Source organism: Balaenoptera musculus, chromosome 14 (genome assembly GCF_009873245.2).
Source record: "Balaenoptera musculus isolate JJ_BM4_2016_0621 chromosome 14, mBalMus1.pri.v3, whole genome shotgun sequence".
NCBI classification, from domain to species: Eukaryota; Metazoa; Chordata; class Mammalia; order Artiodactyla; family Balaenopteridae; genus Balaenoptera; species Balaenoptera musculus.
Window position 1 is genome coordinate 8,023,757 of NC_045798.1, and position 19,545 is coordinate 8,043,301.

At 45.8% G+C, this 19,545-nt stretch overlaps 1 protein-coding gene across 1 annotated transcript in view; it reads right to left on the bottom strand.

Moving 5' to 3' along the window:
- The window catches only part of CFAP251 (cilia and flagella associated protein 251), a 67,754-nt gene that overhangs the window by 47,652 nt on the left and 557 nt on the right, over positions 1-19,545 (bottom strand). Inside the window, exons 2-7 of the mRNA XM_036874117.1 lie at positions 18,540-19,012; positions 17,473-17,886; positions 11,211-11,351; positions 8,394-8,503; positions 3,377-3,488; positions 3,039-3,119 (exon numbers count right to left, since the gene is read on the bottom strand). Of these exons, the coding sequence (XP_036730012.1) occupies positions 3,039-3,119; positions 3,377-3,488; positions 8,394-8,503; positions 11,211-11,351; positions 17,473-17,886; positions 18,540-18,992 (1,311 nt within the window). The 5' untranslated portion in view covers positions 18,993-19,012. The remainder of the gene's footprint in view (positions 1-3,038; positions 3,120-3,376; positions 3,489-8,393; positions 8,504-11,210; positions 11,352-17,472; positions 17,887-18,539; positions 19,013-19,545) is intronic.

The window sequence follows — 19,545 nt, forward strand, 5'->3', positions numbered from 1 at the left end:
ACACATGTCGTGGAGCAACTAAGCCTGTGCACCACAACTACTGAGCCTGCACTCTAGAGCCCGCAAGACACAACTACTGAGCCCATGTGCCACAACTACTGAAGCCCGTGCACCTAGAGCCCATGCTCCGCAACAAGAGAAGCCACCGCAATGAGAAACCCATGCACCACAACGAAGACTAGCACCCACTCACTGCAACTAGAGAAAGCCTGCGCGCAGCAACGAAGTCCCATGGCAGCCCAAAAATAATAATAAAAATAAATTAATTTTTTAAAAATAAGTAAAAAATAAAAAACACAAAATATGGTTTAACAGAAAATTAAATATAGCCAAAAAAATAGTTAATAGAAAAGGAAGATAGGGCTTCCCTGGTAGCGCAGTGGTTAGGAATCCGCTTGCCAATTCAGGGGACACGGGTTCGTGCCCCGGTCCGGGAAGGTCCCACATGCCGCGGAGCGGCTAGGCCCGTGAGCCACAACTACTGAGCCTGCGCGTCTGGAGCCTGTGCTCCGCAACAAGAGAGGCCGCGATAGTGAGAGGCCCGCGCACCGCGATGAGGAGTGGCCCCCGCTCGCCGCAACTGGAGAAAGCCCTCGCACAGAAACGAAGACCCAACACAGCCAAAAATAAATAATAAAATAAAAATAAATAAATTTATAAAAAAAAAAGAAAAGGAAGATAAATTATAGGAGAAAATATCCAGACTGAAGCATAAAGACACAAAAGAATAGAAAAAAGAATAAAAGACCTATGGGACAAGCTGAAAAGGTCTAACTTACATGTAATTGGAGTCCCAGAAGGAGAGGAAAGAAAGAATGTGGCAGAAATAATGTTTAAAGAAACAATAGCTAAGGATTCCCTGGTAGTCCAGGGGTTAGGACTCAGTGCTTTCACTGCCAAGGCCCAGGTTCAATCCTGTTCAGGGAACTAAGATCCCACAAGCCGTGAGACACAGCACCCCCCCAAAAAAAGAGAGAGAGAGAGAGACAATGGCTGGGGAAGGTGGGGTTGGGAGGGGAGACATAACTTTCAAAAAGGTAGCAGTAAGATCGACAGTTGACTTCTCAATAGAAATGATGTGAGTCTGAAGACAATGGAATGATACCTATATCTTCAAGGTACTAAAAGAAGATAACCACCAACCTAGAATTCTCTACTTAGGGAAAAATATCCTTCAAAAACAAAGATAATGACCAAGAGAGATGAGAGCATATACCCCTACAAAGACCTGTACATAAACGTTCATGCAGCTCTATTTTCAATAGCCACAAACAGGAAAAATCTCGAATGTCCTTCAGTTATCTATTCGGGGAAGGGATAAATTGTGACATATCCATTCAATGCACTACTATTCAGCAATAAAAAGGAACAAACTTCTGATACATGCAACAACATGGATGAACCTCAAAAATTAAGTTGGGGGACTTCCCTGGTGGTCCAGTGGCAAAGAATCTGCCTTGCAATGCAGGGGACATGGGTTCAATCCCTGGTCAGGGAACTAAGATCCCACATGCTGTGGGGCAACTAAGCCCGCGTGCCACAACTACTGAGCTCTCATGCCTCAACTAGAGCCCACCTGCCGCAAACAACAGAGCCCACATGCCCTGTAGCCTGCACGCCACAACTAGAGAAGAGAAAACCCGCACACCACAACTAGAGACAAGCCCGCGGGCCACAATGAAAGATCCTGCGTCCCTCAATGAAGATCCTGCATGCTGCAAGTAAGACCCAACGCAGCCAAAAATAAATAAAAATAGGGGTTCCCTGGTGGCGCAGTGGTTAAGGATCGCCTGCTAATGCAGGGGACATGGGTTCGAGCCTTGGTCCAGGATGATCCCACATGCCGCAGAGCAACTAAGCCCATGCGCCACAACTACTGAGACTTCACTCTAGAGTCCGTGAGCCACAACTACTGAAGCCTGCATGCCTAGAGCCCGTGCTCCACAAGAAGAGAAGCCCCCGCTCGCCGCAACTAGAGAAAAGCCCGCGTGCAGCAACGAAGACCCAACGCAGCCATAAATAAATAAATAAGTAAGTAAAATAAATCTATAAAAAAAAAACAAATAAAATAAACAGAAAGACATCCATGCTTATGGACCGGAAGACAACGAACGCTGTTAAGATGACAAGACTACCCAAAGCCATCTATAGATTCAATGCAATCTCTATCAAAATCCCCAACGCAGTTTTGGTAGCAATAGAAAAACCCATCCTAAATACCCAGGTATGGCTGGTAGCTTTGAGAAGTAAGGAAATTTGGGGGGGGCACTTCCCTGGCGGTCCAGTGGTTAGGACTCCACGCTTTCACTGCCAAGGGTGCAGGTTTGATCCCTGGTCAGGGAACTAAGGTCCCGCAAGCCATGCGGTGTGGCCAAAAAAAAAAAAAAGAAATTTTTTTGAGGGAGCACAAGGAACGTTGGCGGAGGGAGAGCAGGAGAGAAAAGGGACGTAAAGCTGATAATGATGTGTGCCTCGCTGAGTCCAGTCACCCAGACCCCCTGCTTGGGTTCTGGTTCACACAAGCCACGTACATCCTTACTACAGTGTCTGGTACACAGTAGGTACTCAATAAATGCAGGTGAATGACGGCTGCGAGCATGAATGAGACGATGCAGAGCAGCACAGTCAATGGTCTGGGTGCCCTCGGCAAGTCACCTCACGCAAATCGAGAATAATAACTCCCTTATATGAAGAGCAGTTCAGAACATGCTTCTAGAATAAGAAAGGCTGCTAGCTGGGTGACTTTAGACCTATTATTTGATAGTTAATAGCAGCAATATGAATCCCACAGTAACATCTTCTCAGCATGTTTGCATGGATTACATGAGATACTGTATGCAAAGAACTTAGCAGAATCTGACACATAAGAAGTGATCAAAAAAATTAGCTATTGTCATCAAAAATAAAATGAGATCATGGACAGGAGTTTTTAAAAAGCTCTAGTGCACCATAACAAAACTCCAGTAAAGCAAAAAGTAGCTTTGAACTGGCTTCAGTGTACCTTTAGGTGGATCCTTACAGGCTCGAAATGAACTCACCTGAAAACCATACTCTTTGGGAAGGTTAAGAGTGCAGGCCGGTGTTTCCACCGCTAAAGTCCACCTCCAGATGCAAACTTTCTGTAAGTGATGGCAGACAGAGGAGAGTGAGAAGGTTCCTGAAGGCTACTGGAGGAACCTACACCTCTTGTGGTAAGCCAGTGACTTCTGCGAACTAAGCAAAGCAAAGTGAGCTAAGCCGCAGGCAGGGAGCCCTTGACTGGTCACCCCCCTCCACCCAGAGAACCACAGACGCCACACGGCCTGAGCAGAGCTGCTCACAGGGACACTTGTGACGGGCGGGCCAGCCGCTGAAGCTGCCGTGACAGGCCCTGTACCTGGATCTCAGCGTCTGAGATGGTCGCCAGGTACTTGGCGTCGCGGGTGATGGCCATGGCCCTGATGCCGTCACCTTCTGGGCAGCTGTCGAATATTGTGTGCACAGGAATGCTGCAAAACAGGACGGGGGACACCCAGGTCAGGAACAGAACAGCTACGGAGAAACAAACGTGGTCCACCCACATGATGGAAAGTTGCTCCGCCATAAAAAAGGAGTGAAGCACTGACACAGGCGACAACACGGATGAACCTTGAAAGCATGGTGCTGAGTGAAAGAAGCCAGACACCAAAGGCTGCATATTGTATGATTCCATTTAAATCAAACCTCCAAGATAGGCAAATCCATAGAGGCGGAAAGCAGATGTGTGTTTTCCAGAGGGTAGGGGAGCGGTATGTGAAGGCTAATGGTTTCAGGGTTTCCTTCTGCGGCGAAGAAAATGTTTTGGAACCAGATAGAGGCGGCGGTTGCACCACACTGTGAATATACTAAATGCCACTGAGTTGTTCACTTTAAAATGGTTACTTTTATGTTATGTGAATTTTACCTCAAATTTAAAACAAAAACTCAGGGCAGCACGTAAACGTGCTATTTGTTCTCTCCTGGAGCTCTAGTCTCTCCTTCATTATCGAGTGCTGATTCTGTGCCAGGCGTGAAGGATGAGAACATGAAACAAGATGTCTAGGACACCATCCTAGCTTTCAGGAAAGCCGGCGTCCTCCTCCAGAAGGGGGAGTGTAAACAAGCACAGGCTTTCTCGACAGCAACTTCCCTGCATCTGTCAAAATCCTCAATGCACACACCCTAAGACCCGCCAATTCCACTTCTACAACTTTTTTTTCCTAGAGAAATAATAGCAAAAGTAAACAGAGATAAATGCCAAATTCATGCTTACTGTGGCACTGCTTTAATAGCAAAAATCTGGAAACAACACAAATATCCATTAATATGGGATTTGTTTTAAAAATATCATGGTAAACCATATAATGAAAAGGTATGCCACCTTCCAAAAGAATGAGGTAAATTTGGGAAAGTGACCAAAATTTTGTGGAAAAAAGCAAATAGCAAAACAGTAGACATAGCATCATCCTGAGAGAGAGAGAGAGAGAGAGAGAGAGAGAGAGTGTGTGTGTGTGTGTGTGTGTGTGTGTGTGTGTGTGTGTGTGTGTGTATTTATATGTATAGAAAAAAGTCTGGAGGAATGAACTCCAAACTACATGGTGACTCTGGATATAGGTTTGGGTGAAGGGGAACTTCCTTTTTTTTTTTTTTCCTACACGTCTGTATTGTGTCACTGGCAAGACTTTAGAACTGTAAGATGCAGACAAAGCCTTAACACCCGCAGAATTTAATTAGATGCTATCTGAATATCTGAGAGAGCCAAAGAAATGCAAGAAACAGCTGAAGCAATGATGGAAGTAAGCTGTGATGTGGTGGGGGTCCCTGACTTCCACTGGAAGAGTGGGTGGTAGGAAGACTTAATCCCTGAACGCGGGCTATGCAGACCCCCCCGTTGGTTTTTCATTATGGAGACCTTGTTACAGCGAATATGCACAGGCCTCAGTATGTCACATCGGTGTCCCAATTGGCTGGAACCAAGTCTGTGCCCTAGCTGAGGACCTGTATGGTTCTCTGTCACTTGAGAAATTTTATCCCACTGAGACGTGGCCCCAAAAATTCCCTTGGGAAGGGAGTCCTAAAGTTGTTGGGACTGACATAATGACGTTCTTCGTGGGAAGGTGTATCTCATCCCCGGGGATATTTAGAATTAAATGCAGAGAAGATGAAGTCAGTTGGACCTGTACTCTTAACATATTTGTGATAAGAGAATTTGTTCCTTTTTTTAAGAATGGGTCATGTTTAAGAGAATTTAACATATTAGAGTCTCTAACAGATTAATTTGTGATTCTAATTGAAAGTCTGTAGTTGATTTAGACTTGTGATTTTAAATTCAAATTGTATTAGGTTTATAAACAATACTAGAACACTTAAGAGAACTTAGGACTTGCCATATTTATGTCTAAGTTATTAGATTTACAAGAATTACCTAAGTACTGGTGAAGGATTTATTTGTTAATCAGACTACTAAAGAACTTAAAGATGAAACTGAATATATTCAATTTCTAAATGCAGTTTAAAATGTTTAAAAGGAGTTAATAAAATTTGTGAGACCAAACATTAATCAAAGCCCCCTTACAGGCAATTGCAAAAATACGCTAGATTTACACAGTAAGATTTAAGTTGAATTAATCTCAAGGAAGAAGTACCATTTATCACTTTAATAAGGTGAATATTAATTCTAAAACCAGATAATCCTTTCTGGGTTCCCAGAGTCATCATTTGCAATATCATAAAACTCATATCGACATATCATTTTAATTGTTGACCACAGATACACTTCACTTTGTAATTTTAAAAAATGACTGCCAGAGTCACCCCCGGTCTAGTGGGGGAGACAGCTCTATAAACAAGAAAAAAGCAAAGGATAAACACTGTTTGAATGGAGGCCAGCTCTGCCTGGGGCAGGGGAGCTGTCAGCAAAGGCTTGAGAGAAGAGAGGCACCAGAGGGGCCCATCCTTCCTGCCTCAGGACTTCCTGATGCAGGAGATGACTTTCCCTCGTGTGTGTCAGGTGGATGTGCCATTTCTTGCAGCTGAAAAGCATGTAATCGCTAGAGATGACCACTAGGCAAGCAGACGGGAATTTGATTTCGTGGGGGAGGTGTTTGCATGGCTAGGATGTGAGCGTGTACTCCCTGTAACAAGGGCTGAGCTGGCAACAGGCAGCAGGGGAGCCCATTAGGATTTTGCACGTGGGAAAAGATCACACTCAAAATGTTGTAGAGAAAAACCACATGATGATAGATGATGATGGCCACACATGTGTATTTTTTTTTGGCCTCGAGGCATGCAGGATCTTAGTTCCCTGACCAGGGATGGAACCCGTGGCCCCTGCAGTGGAAGCACGGAGTCTTAACCACTGGACCGCCAGGGAAGTCCCCTTACACATGTGCATTTAAAACAACAGCAAATGTTCTGGAAGGAAACACACCAAATTGACTACCTAGAGGACTAGGATTGGAGATGGTGGCCAAAGGAGACTTCAGCTTCCAATTAAAATGTATTAAAGTGATTTTTAAAAAATCAACAGATGAATGGATAAACAAAATGTGGTATATCCATGCAATGGAACCTTAAACAGCTACAAAAAGGAATGGAGTACTGATTCATGCTACAACATGGAAGAATTTTGAAAATAATATGCTAAGTAAAAGAAGCCAGACACAAAGGCCACATATGTATGATTCCACGGACGTGAGATGTTCAGAATAGGCAAATCTTCAGAGACAGAAAGTAGATTAGAGGTTGAGGGGAGGGAGAATGAGGAATTCCTTAGTTCAGATTTTCTGGTTGGGTGCTGCGAGTGTTCTGGAAAGAGTGGCGATGGCTGCACAACACTGTGAATGTAATTAATGCCAGTGAATTGTATATACGTTTAAAAGCGGTTCAGTGCCACGGAGGCTGGGATGAAGAGCGAAACTGCAGTGGGGGGGTCGGTCAGGAGGCTACTGCTAGGGCCCACGCAGGAGAGGGCGGGCAGAGGCGGTGGGTGTGGGGTCAGAAGTTATTTGGAGGTGGAGGCGCAGGACTTTCGGACGTTTTAGCAGGAGATGCCCGTGGGACGTGCAGGTGGAGTGTCCTCCAGCAGCTCCCCCATCAGCACACAGGAAACACTGAGACGGCTGTTGAGAGTAAGATGGCGCGGCTTCAAACCCTGGCTCTGCTCCTGCCTGGCTGGAGAGCATGGCCACAGCTAAGGAAGGGCCACAGGAGGATGAGGCCGAAAAGAGTCTGAGAGGGAACAGACAGCGAGCAGGACGAGGGCCAGGGGGACACGGTGTCAGAGGGGCCAAGGGAAATGATGAGGTAATACGGCCCTAGGGAGGCCAGCGGTCACCCGGGAGAGAGCAGCTCCTGTGTCACAGGACATTCAACATACCTTCCTCCTAATCTTCTTCTCCACCTGGACTCGTCCACCCCCCACCTCACCCCCTCCCACCCCCCTACACACCCAACCAAGGCCTTACAATCTTGTCGGTGAATCTAGCACTGCTCTCTGCCTCTAGGACCAGGAATTACGAAAGGACACACATCTGTGAGCATCTATCCTGGGCCGGGTGCTGTGCTCTGGATCTTCCTCACAATCCCGTAGGGTAAGTAGAGTAGATCAAAGAGCGCCCCCTCGAAATTCATGCCACCCAGAACCTCAGAATGCGAGCTTATACGGAAAGAGAGTCTCTGCGGATGTAATTAGTTAAGATGAGGTCATACTGGTTAGGGTGGACCCTAAACCCAATGACTGGAGTCCTTATAAAAGAGAAGACCTTGCAGAGAGACGCAGAGCGGGAGACGCCACATGAAGATGGAAGCAGAGGCTGGAGCGACGTGTCTACAGGTCAAGGACCACCAAGGATGCCCGCAACCACCCGAAGCAGGAGGGCAGCATGGGACAGATTCTCTCAGGGCCCCAGGAGCTCCCTGCAGACTCCCCGGTTTCAGACATTTGGCCTCGTGAACAGTGAGAAAATAAATTTCTGTGATTTTAAGCCACCCAGATTGGGGTAATTTCTTACAGCAGCCCAGGGAAATGAAGACAGTAAGTACGATTAGTCTTTTTTTTTTTTTTTTGGCAGATGGTGGAAGTCACATGATTTCTCTGGGTCTCCCAGCTGGGTGAGCGTGAGTTGGCCTCCCTCAACCCAGTCCGCCTGGGGGCCACCGACAAACCAAGTTTCTGGGCTTAAAGAGCTAAGAATCACCCATGGGAAATTCACCAAAGTAATGTCATCCCAACAGGCCTTGAGGCAATAAGACAACCTCCCCTGAGAACCTCGCCCCTCGCCCTGCCTCCCAGCACCGGCTTCTGTACCCCCGGACCGGCATGACTCCTTTTTTTGCGGGTCACGGTGGCAGACGCTGCACAAAAACGCGGGGGGAAGCGGCTGCGACATGCCTACCCCGAGAAGCAGTCCCATATGATTATCAGGCAGTCGGGCCCTTTGTCGGCCGTGGCGACCCAGCGCCTGTCTTCGCTGATGCAGAGGCAGGAGATGACGTTGGGGTGGCCCTGCAGACGTGGAGAGAAGTCGCTCTGAGACAGGGGTTGGGGGGGGTGCCCAGCCCTGGCACCAGCAGGAAAGGCGGGGCCCCGGAGGCACACCTGAGCTCCCTTTCCAGATGCCGCTGGCTGAAAATCCTCCTCCCACCCGCCTTCCCTGGTGTTTCTCCACAGCCAGAGGTTTTCAAAGTTCCCCTCAAAACACTCGCAGGGTAAGCTGCGCTCCCTGCAAGAACAGTGGCTTCCTAGGGGTCAAGGCGTATACCCGACTCTGAACCCACGTGGAGAATAAATGTCCAGGTCCCCCCACCTCCAGTCCCCCCGAACCTCCCTACCAGCCTCATCTCCCCCAGAACTGCTCACTCAGGCCACTGAGCAGCTCTGGAACCAAAGCCTCTGCACAGGCCTCTCTGCTTTCACTCGTATCCTCCTACAGTCTTCCCCACACAACAGAGGAATCTTCTGGAAACACAAACAAGATGGCAGCCGGGAAACAGCCCCTGTTTCCCTCCTTCCATGTCACCCCTCGCTCACTCTGGCCTCCTCTCTGGGCCTCACACACGAGGCCTGAAAACTCAGAGCTCTCTCTGTCTGTATGGGATGCTCTTCCCTGCAAAATGGCCCCGGGTTGGTTCATGCTCAGCCTTCAGGTCTTAGCACAAACAGCACTTTTTTTTTTTTTTAATTAATTAAGTTATTTATTTATTTATTTTTGGCTGTGTTGGGTCTTCGTTTCTGTGCAAGGGCTTTCTCTAGTTGCGGCGAGCGGGGGCCACTCATCGCAGTGCACGGGCCTCTCTTGTTGCAGAGCACAAGCTCCAGACACGCAGGCTCAGTAGTTGTGGCTCACGGGCCTAGTTGCTCCGCGGCATGTGGGATCGTCCCAGACCAGGGCTCGAACCCGTGTCCCCCGCATTGGCAGGCAGATTCTCAACCACTGCGCCAGCAGGGAAGCCCAAACAGCACTTTTTTATTCCCTGCCCACTCAATCCAGAGGAAGTCTCCTCTCACCCTGATTCTTCCCTCTTAGAGCATTTTCACATTTCCTTTCGAGCAACTGTTAAAATCTTTAGGTATATGCTTAAGTGTTCACTTGTTTAACGACTGTCTCTCTGTGAGGGGGGACTAGATCTATTTTGGTCATGACTACAGACCCATCACCTGAAACCCAGTGGTTATGATAAATACATGTGGGATGTATGAATGAACGAACGAATGGCCGAGGCCACCCCCAGCCATCCAACCCTGCGGAGGCTGGACGCCCGCCTGGCTGCTCACTGCTTCTCAGCCCCTCGGCCCCGCCCACCCCCGACTCTGAGCCTGCCCACCACACTGTGCTTTCTCCCCCTGCTGCCACCTCTGTGCTCAGCGCTACACGTTCAACTCAGCTCTGAGAAGGGCTGCTTGCTGACTGTGTGTGTATTTCAGGACTTCTAGAAAGCAAATTCCTTAAGTTACACCCACGTGTCTTGGATTCCCTGGCACGATGCTGAGTACTGGCTGAGCTCTTGGAAAATACTTTGTGAAGTTTCTGATCTAGGCATTGACTAAGGAAGGTCCTTATATGTCAACTGAAAAGGGTAACAGGGAACTGTTTACCGGGTTAACTAGTAGAAAGTCGGACACCAGGAAAACGTGACATTTGGACAGGTAAATGATGAAAACGAAAGAGGTCAAAAACATCCGGAACAGAGGAGGCAGAGCGGTGAGGGGAAGGCAGGCATGTGGGGCGTTTGGGGAGGCACGGAGCAGGGTGTAAATAAAGCCAAGTGTTAGAGGGAGAAGACAGGAGGAAAGACTGACCTACTTAATACTGTCAAGTCAGGAGACCTGGATGTAAGACCTGGCTTCAGCATCTGCTAGCACAGCCTTGGGCAAGTCAGCTAAATCCCTCTGAACCTCAGTTTCCTCTCCTGTGAAATGGGAATATTAACACTCACTTCTCAGCATGAGTAGGAGGATCAAAGCCCTCTGAGCCCTGGAAAGGAGTCTGAGTTTTTATTAGGTCCGAATCCCTGCCCTTTGCATCTCACCATAGTCCTGTGGAGACAACATGGTCTCTCCTGACCACATTTTTACAGAAATGTAAAAAATACAGGTGCTTTAGATTCTAGTTACTATAAAATTAAAGTCAACTGCTATTTGTAAATTGATTCTGATTAGAATCAGAGAGAAAACGAACAATAAAATGTGTTCCTAAAAACAGAATTTGCTATGGTTCAGAAGAGAGGAAGGAAAACATGAATGAGATGGAATGAAGTAGGCCCTTGAAATAAAAACCGAAGTGCTGGACTTCCCTGGTGGCACAGTGGTTAAGAATCCGCCTGCCAATGCAGGGGACACTGGTTCGAGCCCTGGTCCGGGAAGATCCCACATGCCACAGAGCAACTAAGCCGGTGCACCACAACTGCTGAGCCTGCGCTCTAGAGCCCGCGAGCCACAACTACTGAGCCCGCGTGCCACAACTACTGAAGTCCCCACGCCTAGAGCCTGTGCTCCGCAACAAGAGAAGCCACCGCAACGAGAAGCCTGCGCACCACAACAGAAAGTAGCCCCTGCTCACCGCAACTAGAGAAAGCCTGCACACAGCAACAAAGACCCAACGCAGCCAAAAATAAGTTAATTAATTAATTAAAAAGCAACAACAATAACAACCAAAGTGCTGTATTCAGGTTAAAGACCACCTCTTTCACCTGAAGTAAGAAAACCTGCAAACCTGAAGATGGTGCTGGTTATTCTTGAAGACATTGTAGATGACCGCGGTGTGAGCACTGGCATACAGAAGAACTCTCTGGTTTTCGTCTTGAATGTAGTAAACAGGAAGGGAACTGTTCCATCCGAACGACCAGGTCATGGTCTGGAAGACAAAGGTAAAAGCGGGAAGACGCTACGGTGCACGAACCCAGAGCTGTGACGCCGGGTACTCCCGGCCTGAGTCCTGGAGGAGAAGGATTCACATCATCAGCCAATGAAGAGACATCACCTTGAGAAGTCCTCAAGAGCACGCGACACTGCGGACGACCCCTGAAACGTGATGCTACGTGAAAGGAGCCAGATGCAAAGGACCACATACTGTGTGACCCCATCTACATAAAGTGTCCAGAATAGGCAGATCCATAGAGACAGGAAGCAGATCAGTGGTTGCCAGGGGGTGAGGGGAGGGGGAATGGGGAGCGACTGCTTACTGCGTATGGGTTTCTTTTTGGGGGGACGGAAATGTTCTGAAATTAGATACTGGCAATGGTTGCATAACCTAGGGAACAGGCTAAAAACCAATCAACTGGGGCTTCCCTGGTGGCGCAGTGGTTAAGAATCCGCCTGCCAATGCAGGGGACACGGGTTCGAGCCCTGGTCTGGGAAGATCCCACATGCCGCGGAGCAACTGGGCCCGTGAGCCACAACTACTGAGCCTGCGCGTCTGGAGCCTGTGCTCCGCAACAAGAGAGGCCGCGATAGTGAGAGGCCCACGCAGCACGATGAAGAGTGGCCCCCGCTCGCCGCAACGAGAGAAAGCCCTCGCACAGAAACGAAGACCCAACACAGCCAAAAATAAAATAAAATAAATAAATAAATTTAAAAAACAAACAAACAAACAAAAAACCAATCAACTGTACACTTTAAAAGGGTAAATTTTCAGACACAGAAAACAAACTTATGGTTGGGGAAGGGGGGGTGGGAGGGATAAATTAGGAGTTTGGGATTAACAGATACACACTACTATATATAAAATAGATAACCAACAAGGACCTACTGTATAGCACAGGGAACTATACTCAATATCTTGTAATAACCTATAAGGGAAAAGAATCTGAAAAAGAAAAAAAAAAATATATATATATATATATATATACACACACATACATACGAATCACTTTGCTGTACACCTGAAACTAACACAACATTGTAAATCAACTATATTTCAACAAAAATAAATTTTATAAACTTTTTTGAATTTTAAAGGGTAAACTTTACAAGGATGTGGAGAAACTGGGACCCTTGTGCGTTACTGGTGGGAGTGTGAAATGGTGCAACTGCTGTGGAAAACAGTATGGAGTTTCCTCAAAAAACTGAAAATACAATTACCATATACTCCAGCAAGTACACTTCTGGGTATCTACCCAAAAGAACAGGAAACAGGGTCTCAAAGAGATATGTGCACACCCATGTTCATAGCAGCATATTTCACGGTAGCCAAAAGGTGGAAAACAAGCCAGTGTCCATCGACAGATGAATGGATAAACAAAAGGTGAGTATTATGCAGCCTCCAAAGGGATGGAGATTCTGACACATGCTCCGACATGGATGAACCTTGAGGACATTATATAAGTAAAATACATCAGTCACAAAAAGACAAATATGAACTGAATGGTTCCACTTATATGAGGTCCCTAGAGCAGTCAAACTCATACAGGAAGTAGAAGGGCAGTAGCCAGGGACCAGGGTGGGGATGGGGAGCCGGTGTTTGTGGGTACAGTGTGTGTTTCACAAGATGAAGAGAGTTATGGGGATGGGTGATGATAGTGGCTGCATGACCATGTGAATGTATTCAATACCACTGAGCTTTTACACCTAAAAATGGTTAAGGTGGTAAATTTTATGTTATGTGCCTTTTACCACAATCTTTTAAGAAAAAGTTAAGAGGGTGGATTTTATGGATGTGAATTCTACCTTGATTTAAAAAGAAAAGAAAAGCTACGTGGTGCTTACACAGGCGTGTTTACTGTGTAAGAATTCAATGAGTTCTACACCTGCGTGTGCTCTTTCTGTTTATGTTATATTTCAATAAAGACGTTTCCTTTAAAAAAAGAAAGTCTTCAACAGTAAATAGAAACAACTTCCTATTCATCTTCTCCCCAGGACCTAGACCCAGCTCAGTACCAGACACACAGTGAGCACTTCACGTTGTGAAATTCAATTTACTGAATGAGAGTACGTACAATGGACAAGTTATAATAAAGTCACTAAGTAACTTCATAAGAAAGGCAATTATTCAGCCTGGGTATCGGTTCCTTATACACGATTTTCCCTGGAAGGATAAAGTATAAAAGAGACAAAACTCCCTTAGGAGGATTAAAAATTCCACACTGCCAGGAACAAGTCCAAAATAAAAATTTCATGAAATGAAAAATAATAGGTATTATAAATCTGACTACTGCTTCCAATTCAATAGTAGTTTATTTATGTATATTTTTGTATTCAACGTCTCTTACAAAAATTACGGATAAACTGTGGTACGTTCATACAACGGAATATTATTCAGCAATAAAAAGAAATGAGCTTGCAAGCCATGAAAAGATGTGGAGGAACCTTAAATGCATGTTGCTAAGTGAAAGAAGCCAGCCTGAAAAGGCTACAAACTGTATGATTCCAACCACATGACACTGTGGAAAAGGCAAAACTATGGAGACAATAAAAATCAATGGTTGTCAGGGGCTTGGGTGGGGGGATGAGGGGGAGGGAGAGATGAACAGGTAGGGCACAGGACATTTTTAGGGCAGTGAAACTACTCTGTATCAAACAACAATGGTAGATACATGTCATTATGCATTTGTCAAAGCCCAGAGAATGTACAACACAGAGTGAACCCTAAGGTAAACTATGGACTTAAGGTAATTCTAATTCATCCATATTGGCTCATCAATTGTGACAAATGTACTGCACTAATGCAAGATGGTAATAATAGAGGAGATGAGGGGGGAAGGAGGCACAAGGGAGTATGTGGGAATTCTCTGTGCTTTTCATTCAATTTTTCTATAAACCTAAAACTGCCCCCAAATAATAAAGTCTATTTAAAAAATTAACCAAGGCTGATGTGGTAGAGTGTTTAAAGTGATGGCTAAGTGATTAGTTACCAAAAATCAGTGGGTTATATTGGAGCATAGAAATGAAATCTGGTGATGGGATTTCCCTGGCAGTCCAGTGGTTAAGACCCCGAGCTGCCACTGCAGGGGGTGCGGGTTCCATCCCTGGTCGGGGAACTAAGATACTGCATGCCTCACGGCCAAAAGAAAAATAAATAAAGAAATGAAATCTGGTGAGTTTCCTTTCTGATCTTTGAATGATACTTAAGGTTAAATTGATGTACCGTATATTCCTCCCAAGACAGAGTGGGCGACGTGGTCGATTTCTCTCCTACACGCTTCATTCCCCGTTCTCTCCTGATTCTATCTGCTCATCCGCTGTAATTTATATTTATATTTAGGTCTTTTATTGCGTGGGCGTGAGTGGTAGAATTACGGAATCATAATTGCCTCAAGCTGCAACTTCTAGGAACGGAACTATTTCATATCTGGCTGGTTCTTAAGAGCCAATTTCTTCAAGTGAGATGGTTCTTTTGGAAACCTGCTAATTCTAAAAGGCCTGATAGTCGTCCTGGAAATTTATTTTGAGATTTAACAAATTAGTTACAAAAAGAAAACACTCTTAACTAGACTCCTGTCTCCAGGTAAAACAACTCTTGCAAGGTCAAAACTAGGCTGACCTCACTCAGTAGTAACAGAACCTCCTTGCTTGAGCAGCCCTCACGTTAACCGAAATCACACAGTACTAACACTCATCGCATTTTGCACTAGTTTTAACACTCATGGCGAATGATGATGGAGACAGCCGCCTCTCACATCGATCTTCTTCTAAAACATGGTCATCTGCAAAACAAAACTTTATAGTCAAAATCAGATTTCACTGTATTTGATAGTTATATGATTCCTTCTCATAAACACATGATACCTTGTTACTTGGCCGGAGATGGTATTCACGGTTAGGTCTATTTACCATGAGCCCTGCTAGTTATTACAGGCCTTTGGGATAAGCCGGGGGAGCCCAAAGGAGAAGGAGGATATGCTGCGAGCACAGAGATGGAGAGGCACACACGCACTGAAGCACCTTTGGTGAGAGCAAGAAATCAGAAACAGCATAAATGGCCATCAATAAGGAAACAGCCGAATTTAAAATGAGGAAGTGGGGCTTCCCTGGTGGCGCAGTGGTTGAGAATCCGCCTGCTAATGCGGGGGACACGGGTTCGAGCCCTGGTCTGGGAAGATCCCACATGCTGCGGATCAACTAGGCCCGTGAGCCACAAGTGCTGAGCCTGCGCTTCTGGAGCCTGTGCTCCGCAACAAGAGAGGCCACGATGGTGAGAGGCCCGCGCACCGCGATGAAGAGTGGCCCCCGCTTGCCGCAACTACAGAAAGCCCTCGCACAGAAACGAAGACCCGACACAGCCAAAAATAAATAAATAAATAAATAAATTTAAAAATTAAAAATAAAAAAATTTAAAATGAGGAAGTGAATATACATGCACTGATATAAAAAATCCTCTAAGACATATTAAGTGCAAAAACATTTATGCAGAAATGCAGAATATCTCACTGGTCAAAAACAAACAAACAACTAAAAACACAAATCGTGTGTGTGTGCGCACGCAGATACATGTCTGTATATGTACCAAAAAAGGTCTGGAAAGATACAGTTATACCAAACTGCAAAAGTAGTCACCTCAGGAAAACGGGATTGGGATGGGAGTGTGCTCGAGAAGAGGAATCTTTGCCTTTGTATATTTTTTTTATAAAGAGCACTTATTCATTTTAACAAAAAGAAGAAACAATAAAGGCGAAAGGAAAGGAAAAAGAAAGACGGCGCACCCAAAGAGCTAAGCTAACCTGCAAAGAGAGAAGGCCTAGGAAAGTTTGGTTCTGCAGTGGGCCCAAGGCTAACAAGGTGCCCAGACCTGTGCAGTGGCTTTTGTCAAGTCCAGGTAGCTGGGGCCTGGATAAAAAGATCGCTTGCTCTTATTAGGGACGTTACCTGATTTCTGGTTAGTTGGCTAAACAAGACAAATGTCTTCATGGGCTCTAAAACTCAATTATTCTTGGGACTTCCCTGGCGGTCCAGTGATTAGGACTCCGAGCTTCCACTGCAGGGGGCGAGGGTTCAATTTCTGATTGGGGAACTAAGATCCAACATGCCGCTCAGTGCGGCCAAATAAATAAATAAACTCAATTATTCTTTCTTTCAGACTGAGCAATTGCAAGCTTGAACCTTCAACTCCATTGCTCAAAGTCGGCCAAATCTACAGAAAGGAGGCTGTCAGTTCTCTGCACTTCCCCCTCGGCACCCTTCCGTCACCACCACCAGCACAACCGTCACTACCATCACCTAGTTGTTAACACTTGTCAAGTGCTCATTCTGTGTTAGGAACTGCATTAAGTACACACAGTCCATCACTTACGAATCTTCCAAAGGCATGAATCTACAGTGGGGGGAGAAAAAAAGATGAATCCTAGGAAACAATTTTCAGAAAGTAGCAGATGGAGGAAGAAAGAAGGAGAAGGAAAAAAAAAAAAACCCTCCTCTTCCTTCTCTTGGCAAATGATAATATTTTTACCCTCGCAGATGGCGCCTCCCTGGAACACTGTCAGCGGCAGCAAAGGCAGACTCCTTGGGACCGCCTGGTGCTTTTCCCGGTGGCTTTCACTTTTTCCAGACCTTTGACTTACTGATCTATCTTGGGATGGATAGCTTTAGGAACCAGTGGTGGTTTTAGGAGCTGGTAAAGGGCTCAAGCCAGTTACAGCAGAAGAGGCGAGGAGAGGAGGGAAAGGGAAGGAACTGGTGGTATGGAGGAGGAGTATTATGATGTGGGAGGGAGAGAGAGAGAGATGGAGCGAGAAGAGAGAGGGGAGAGGGGAGAGGTCGATTTTGAGTCTCCCCCAAGAAAACAGCGTCCTATACAACGGACAAACCACGTGCGGAATTTCCTGCCTGCAGAGCAATGCTGCTGAACCCAGATGCAGCGTTTGTGTCCACATACTGTCACACATGTCCAGCCACAGCTCCAAACTGAACTTTAAAACGACACAGGTCTGTGATTAGCTTAAAAAGGAGCTTTCTGGTGGTATTATTTTCCATATGCATAAAATTCCCCCATTTCACAATACTCTCAAAGCACTGGGGGAACTTTAAAAGCATGTTGCACTTACCAAGGGATACACGTTGGCACTGTCATCCTTTTGGAACAAAATGTCCTCAGTGGCAGTGGAGACCAGTGACACCTTAGGGATCCTTGCTTTGGGCTGGAATTCTTTTTCTTTTTTCTCATTTACGTATAATACTCTTTTTTCTTTTCTCCCTTCTCTCTTTTCTGGCTCCAAGTCTCCCCTTTCTGGTTCCAAGTCTCTCCTTTCTTGTCCCAATTCATCTTGGGGCCTCTGGTCGGTTCTCTCTGCAAGCTCGCCTGAAGGCTGCTTTTCAGGGGAACTAAGGTGTTGTTCCGCAGAAGTGGTTAGATCCAAATCAAGAAACTCTAATTGTGAGACCATGCTTCTTGGAAGTTCGAGTGTTTCCAAAAGCTCTGATTGTAATGAATGCTTTGACTCTCTACCACTATAGGTTTTCTTAAAAAAGAAATAAAAAGGAGATTGTGATTTCAAATACAGTACACGCTGTTACATGCCCTCATTTAGTTTCCTTTTTCTTCCTAATCAGCCAGTCTTAGTGTTAGCCTCACGTCGGAATTATGAAGCACTTTTTAAAAAGAGCCTGGGACATCCTGTACTCAAATAACATGAATCGTGGGTGTGTCAGGTTTATCCTTTGCCTACTAGCAGACCCACAACAGCAAAATTATTCTTCTAAGTGGCACTGGTGGCCTCCAAAACCACCACAGAGCCACAGAAAGTCACTTCTCCTTGGACCAGAGGTGATTTCTACAGGCTGTTTAGACAAGCACACTCCAGCTAACCCCTGTCCTTTAAGTCAGCTCTGGTACACACCTCCTCCAGGAAGCTTTCCCTGATCATCTTCCAATCTGGGTCAAGTCGGCCTTTATATAGATACATATCTCCTAGGTACCTCTCAATCACTGCACTTAGTTTTACAATGTTTGCCTCCCTACATACCCTAGAGCTCCTTAAGAGAATGGACTGTGTCTTACTTGGTTTTATATCCGCAGAGCCTGGCAGGTAAGTGGGTAACAAGCATTCAATTAATGATTAGGAATGAATGAATGAACACACGAATGATTGAATGAATGAAAATTCCTACTTACTGGGAGTGTTCCTGACAAGACTGATTGGGAATCAGTTGGTGTAAGTCTCTCCAAACTGTTCATGGACTTGGTGATTTCTTGGGGCTTCACTGTGGTTTCTTCCTGTGCTCCTGCAACCTCCTCCTCCCCTTCTTCTCTGACAGCCTCCTCCTCCTTCCCAAATTCTTCCCCCTCTTCCTCTCCCTCCCTTTCCTCTTCCTCCTCTTGCTCCCCCACTCTCTTCTCCCCTTCCCCTTCTTCCTCTTCCTCCTCCCCTTCCTCCCCCTCCTCTTCCCCCTCCTCCTGAGACCCTCTCCATGCTAATGTGTTATCTTCTTTTAATTCCTGTTGCATATTTTCTAGCCCTTCATCATTTGGATATTTTTCTTCTTCTTCTTCATCTTCTCCTTCTTCCATTTCTATTTCTCCATATTCTTCTGTCTCTTCCAGTGGGTTTTCCTCTGCATCTGACATTCTTCTCTTTGGAGATGTCTCTAGAGAAATTTTGAGCATAATAATCAGCAGGGCCCTCTGTTTTCCATTTTGATTTCCTGGTCCACAAACCTATCAATGAAATGTGCAATACCAGCTCTGCTCCTTTCCATGGGAATAAAAAGAATGCCATACTGCTGGGAAAGCCTGTCTCAAATCTTTAAAAATATTGATCCCGGGCCTCATCTTTCTGAGAATAATTTTAGAGCCCTCTAACTCAGTTTATATATATTCATATTCCCACAGGCAGCAAAATGATAACCCAGGTATTAGCAACAATTCTAATAATACGAATAAGGGAAGAAGCAGGTACCTTAGCGGTTAAGTATTGGCTTTCCAGTCAGCCTCTCCTGGCATTGAATCCCAGTTCCACCACTCAGTTGCTCTGTGACCTTGGGCAAGTCACTTTACCCCTCGGAGTCTAAATCTGCTCACAGGCAAAGTTAAAATGATAACCCTAAATTCTGGGGGTGTTGTGAAGATTAGATGAAATGACCTATGTAAAATGCTCGAGTTGCAGCACAGAGTGCTTGAG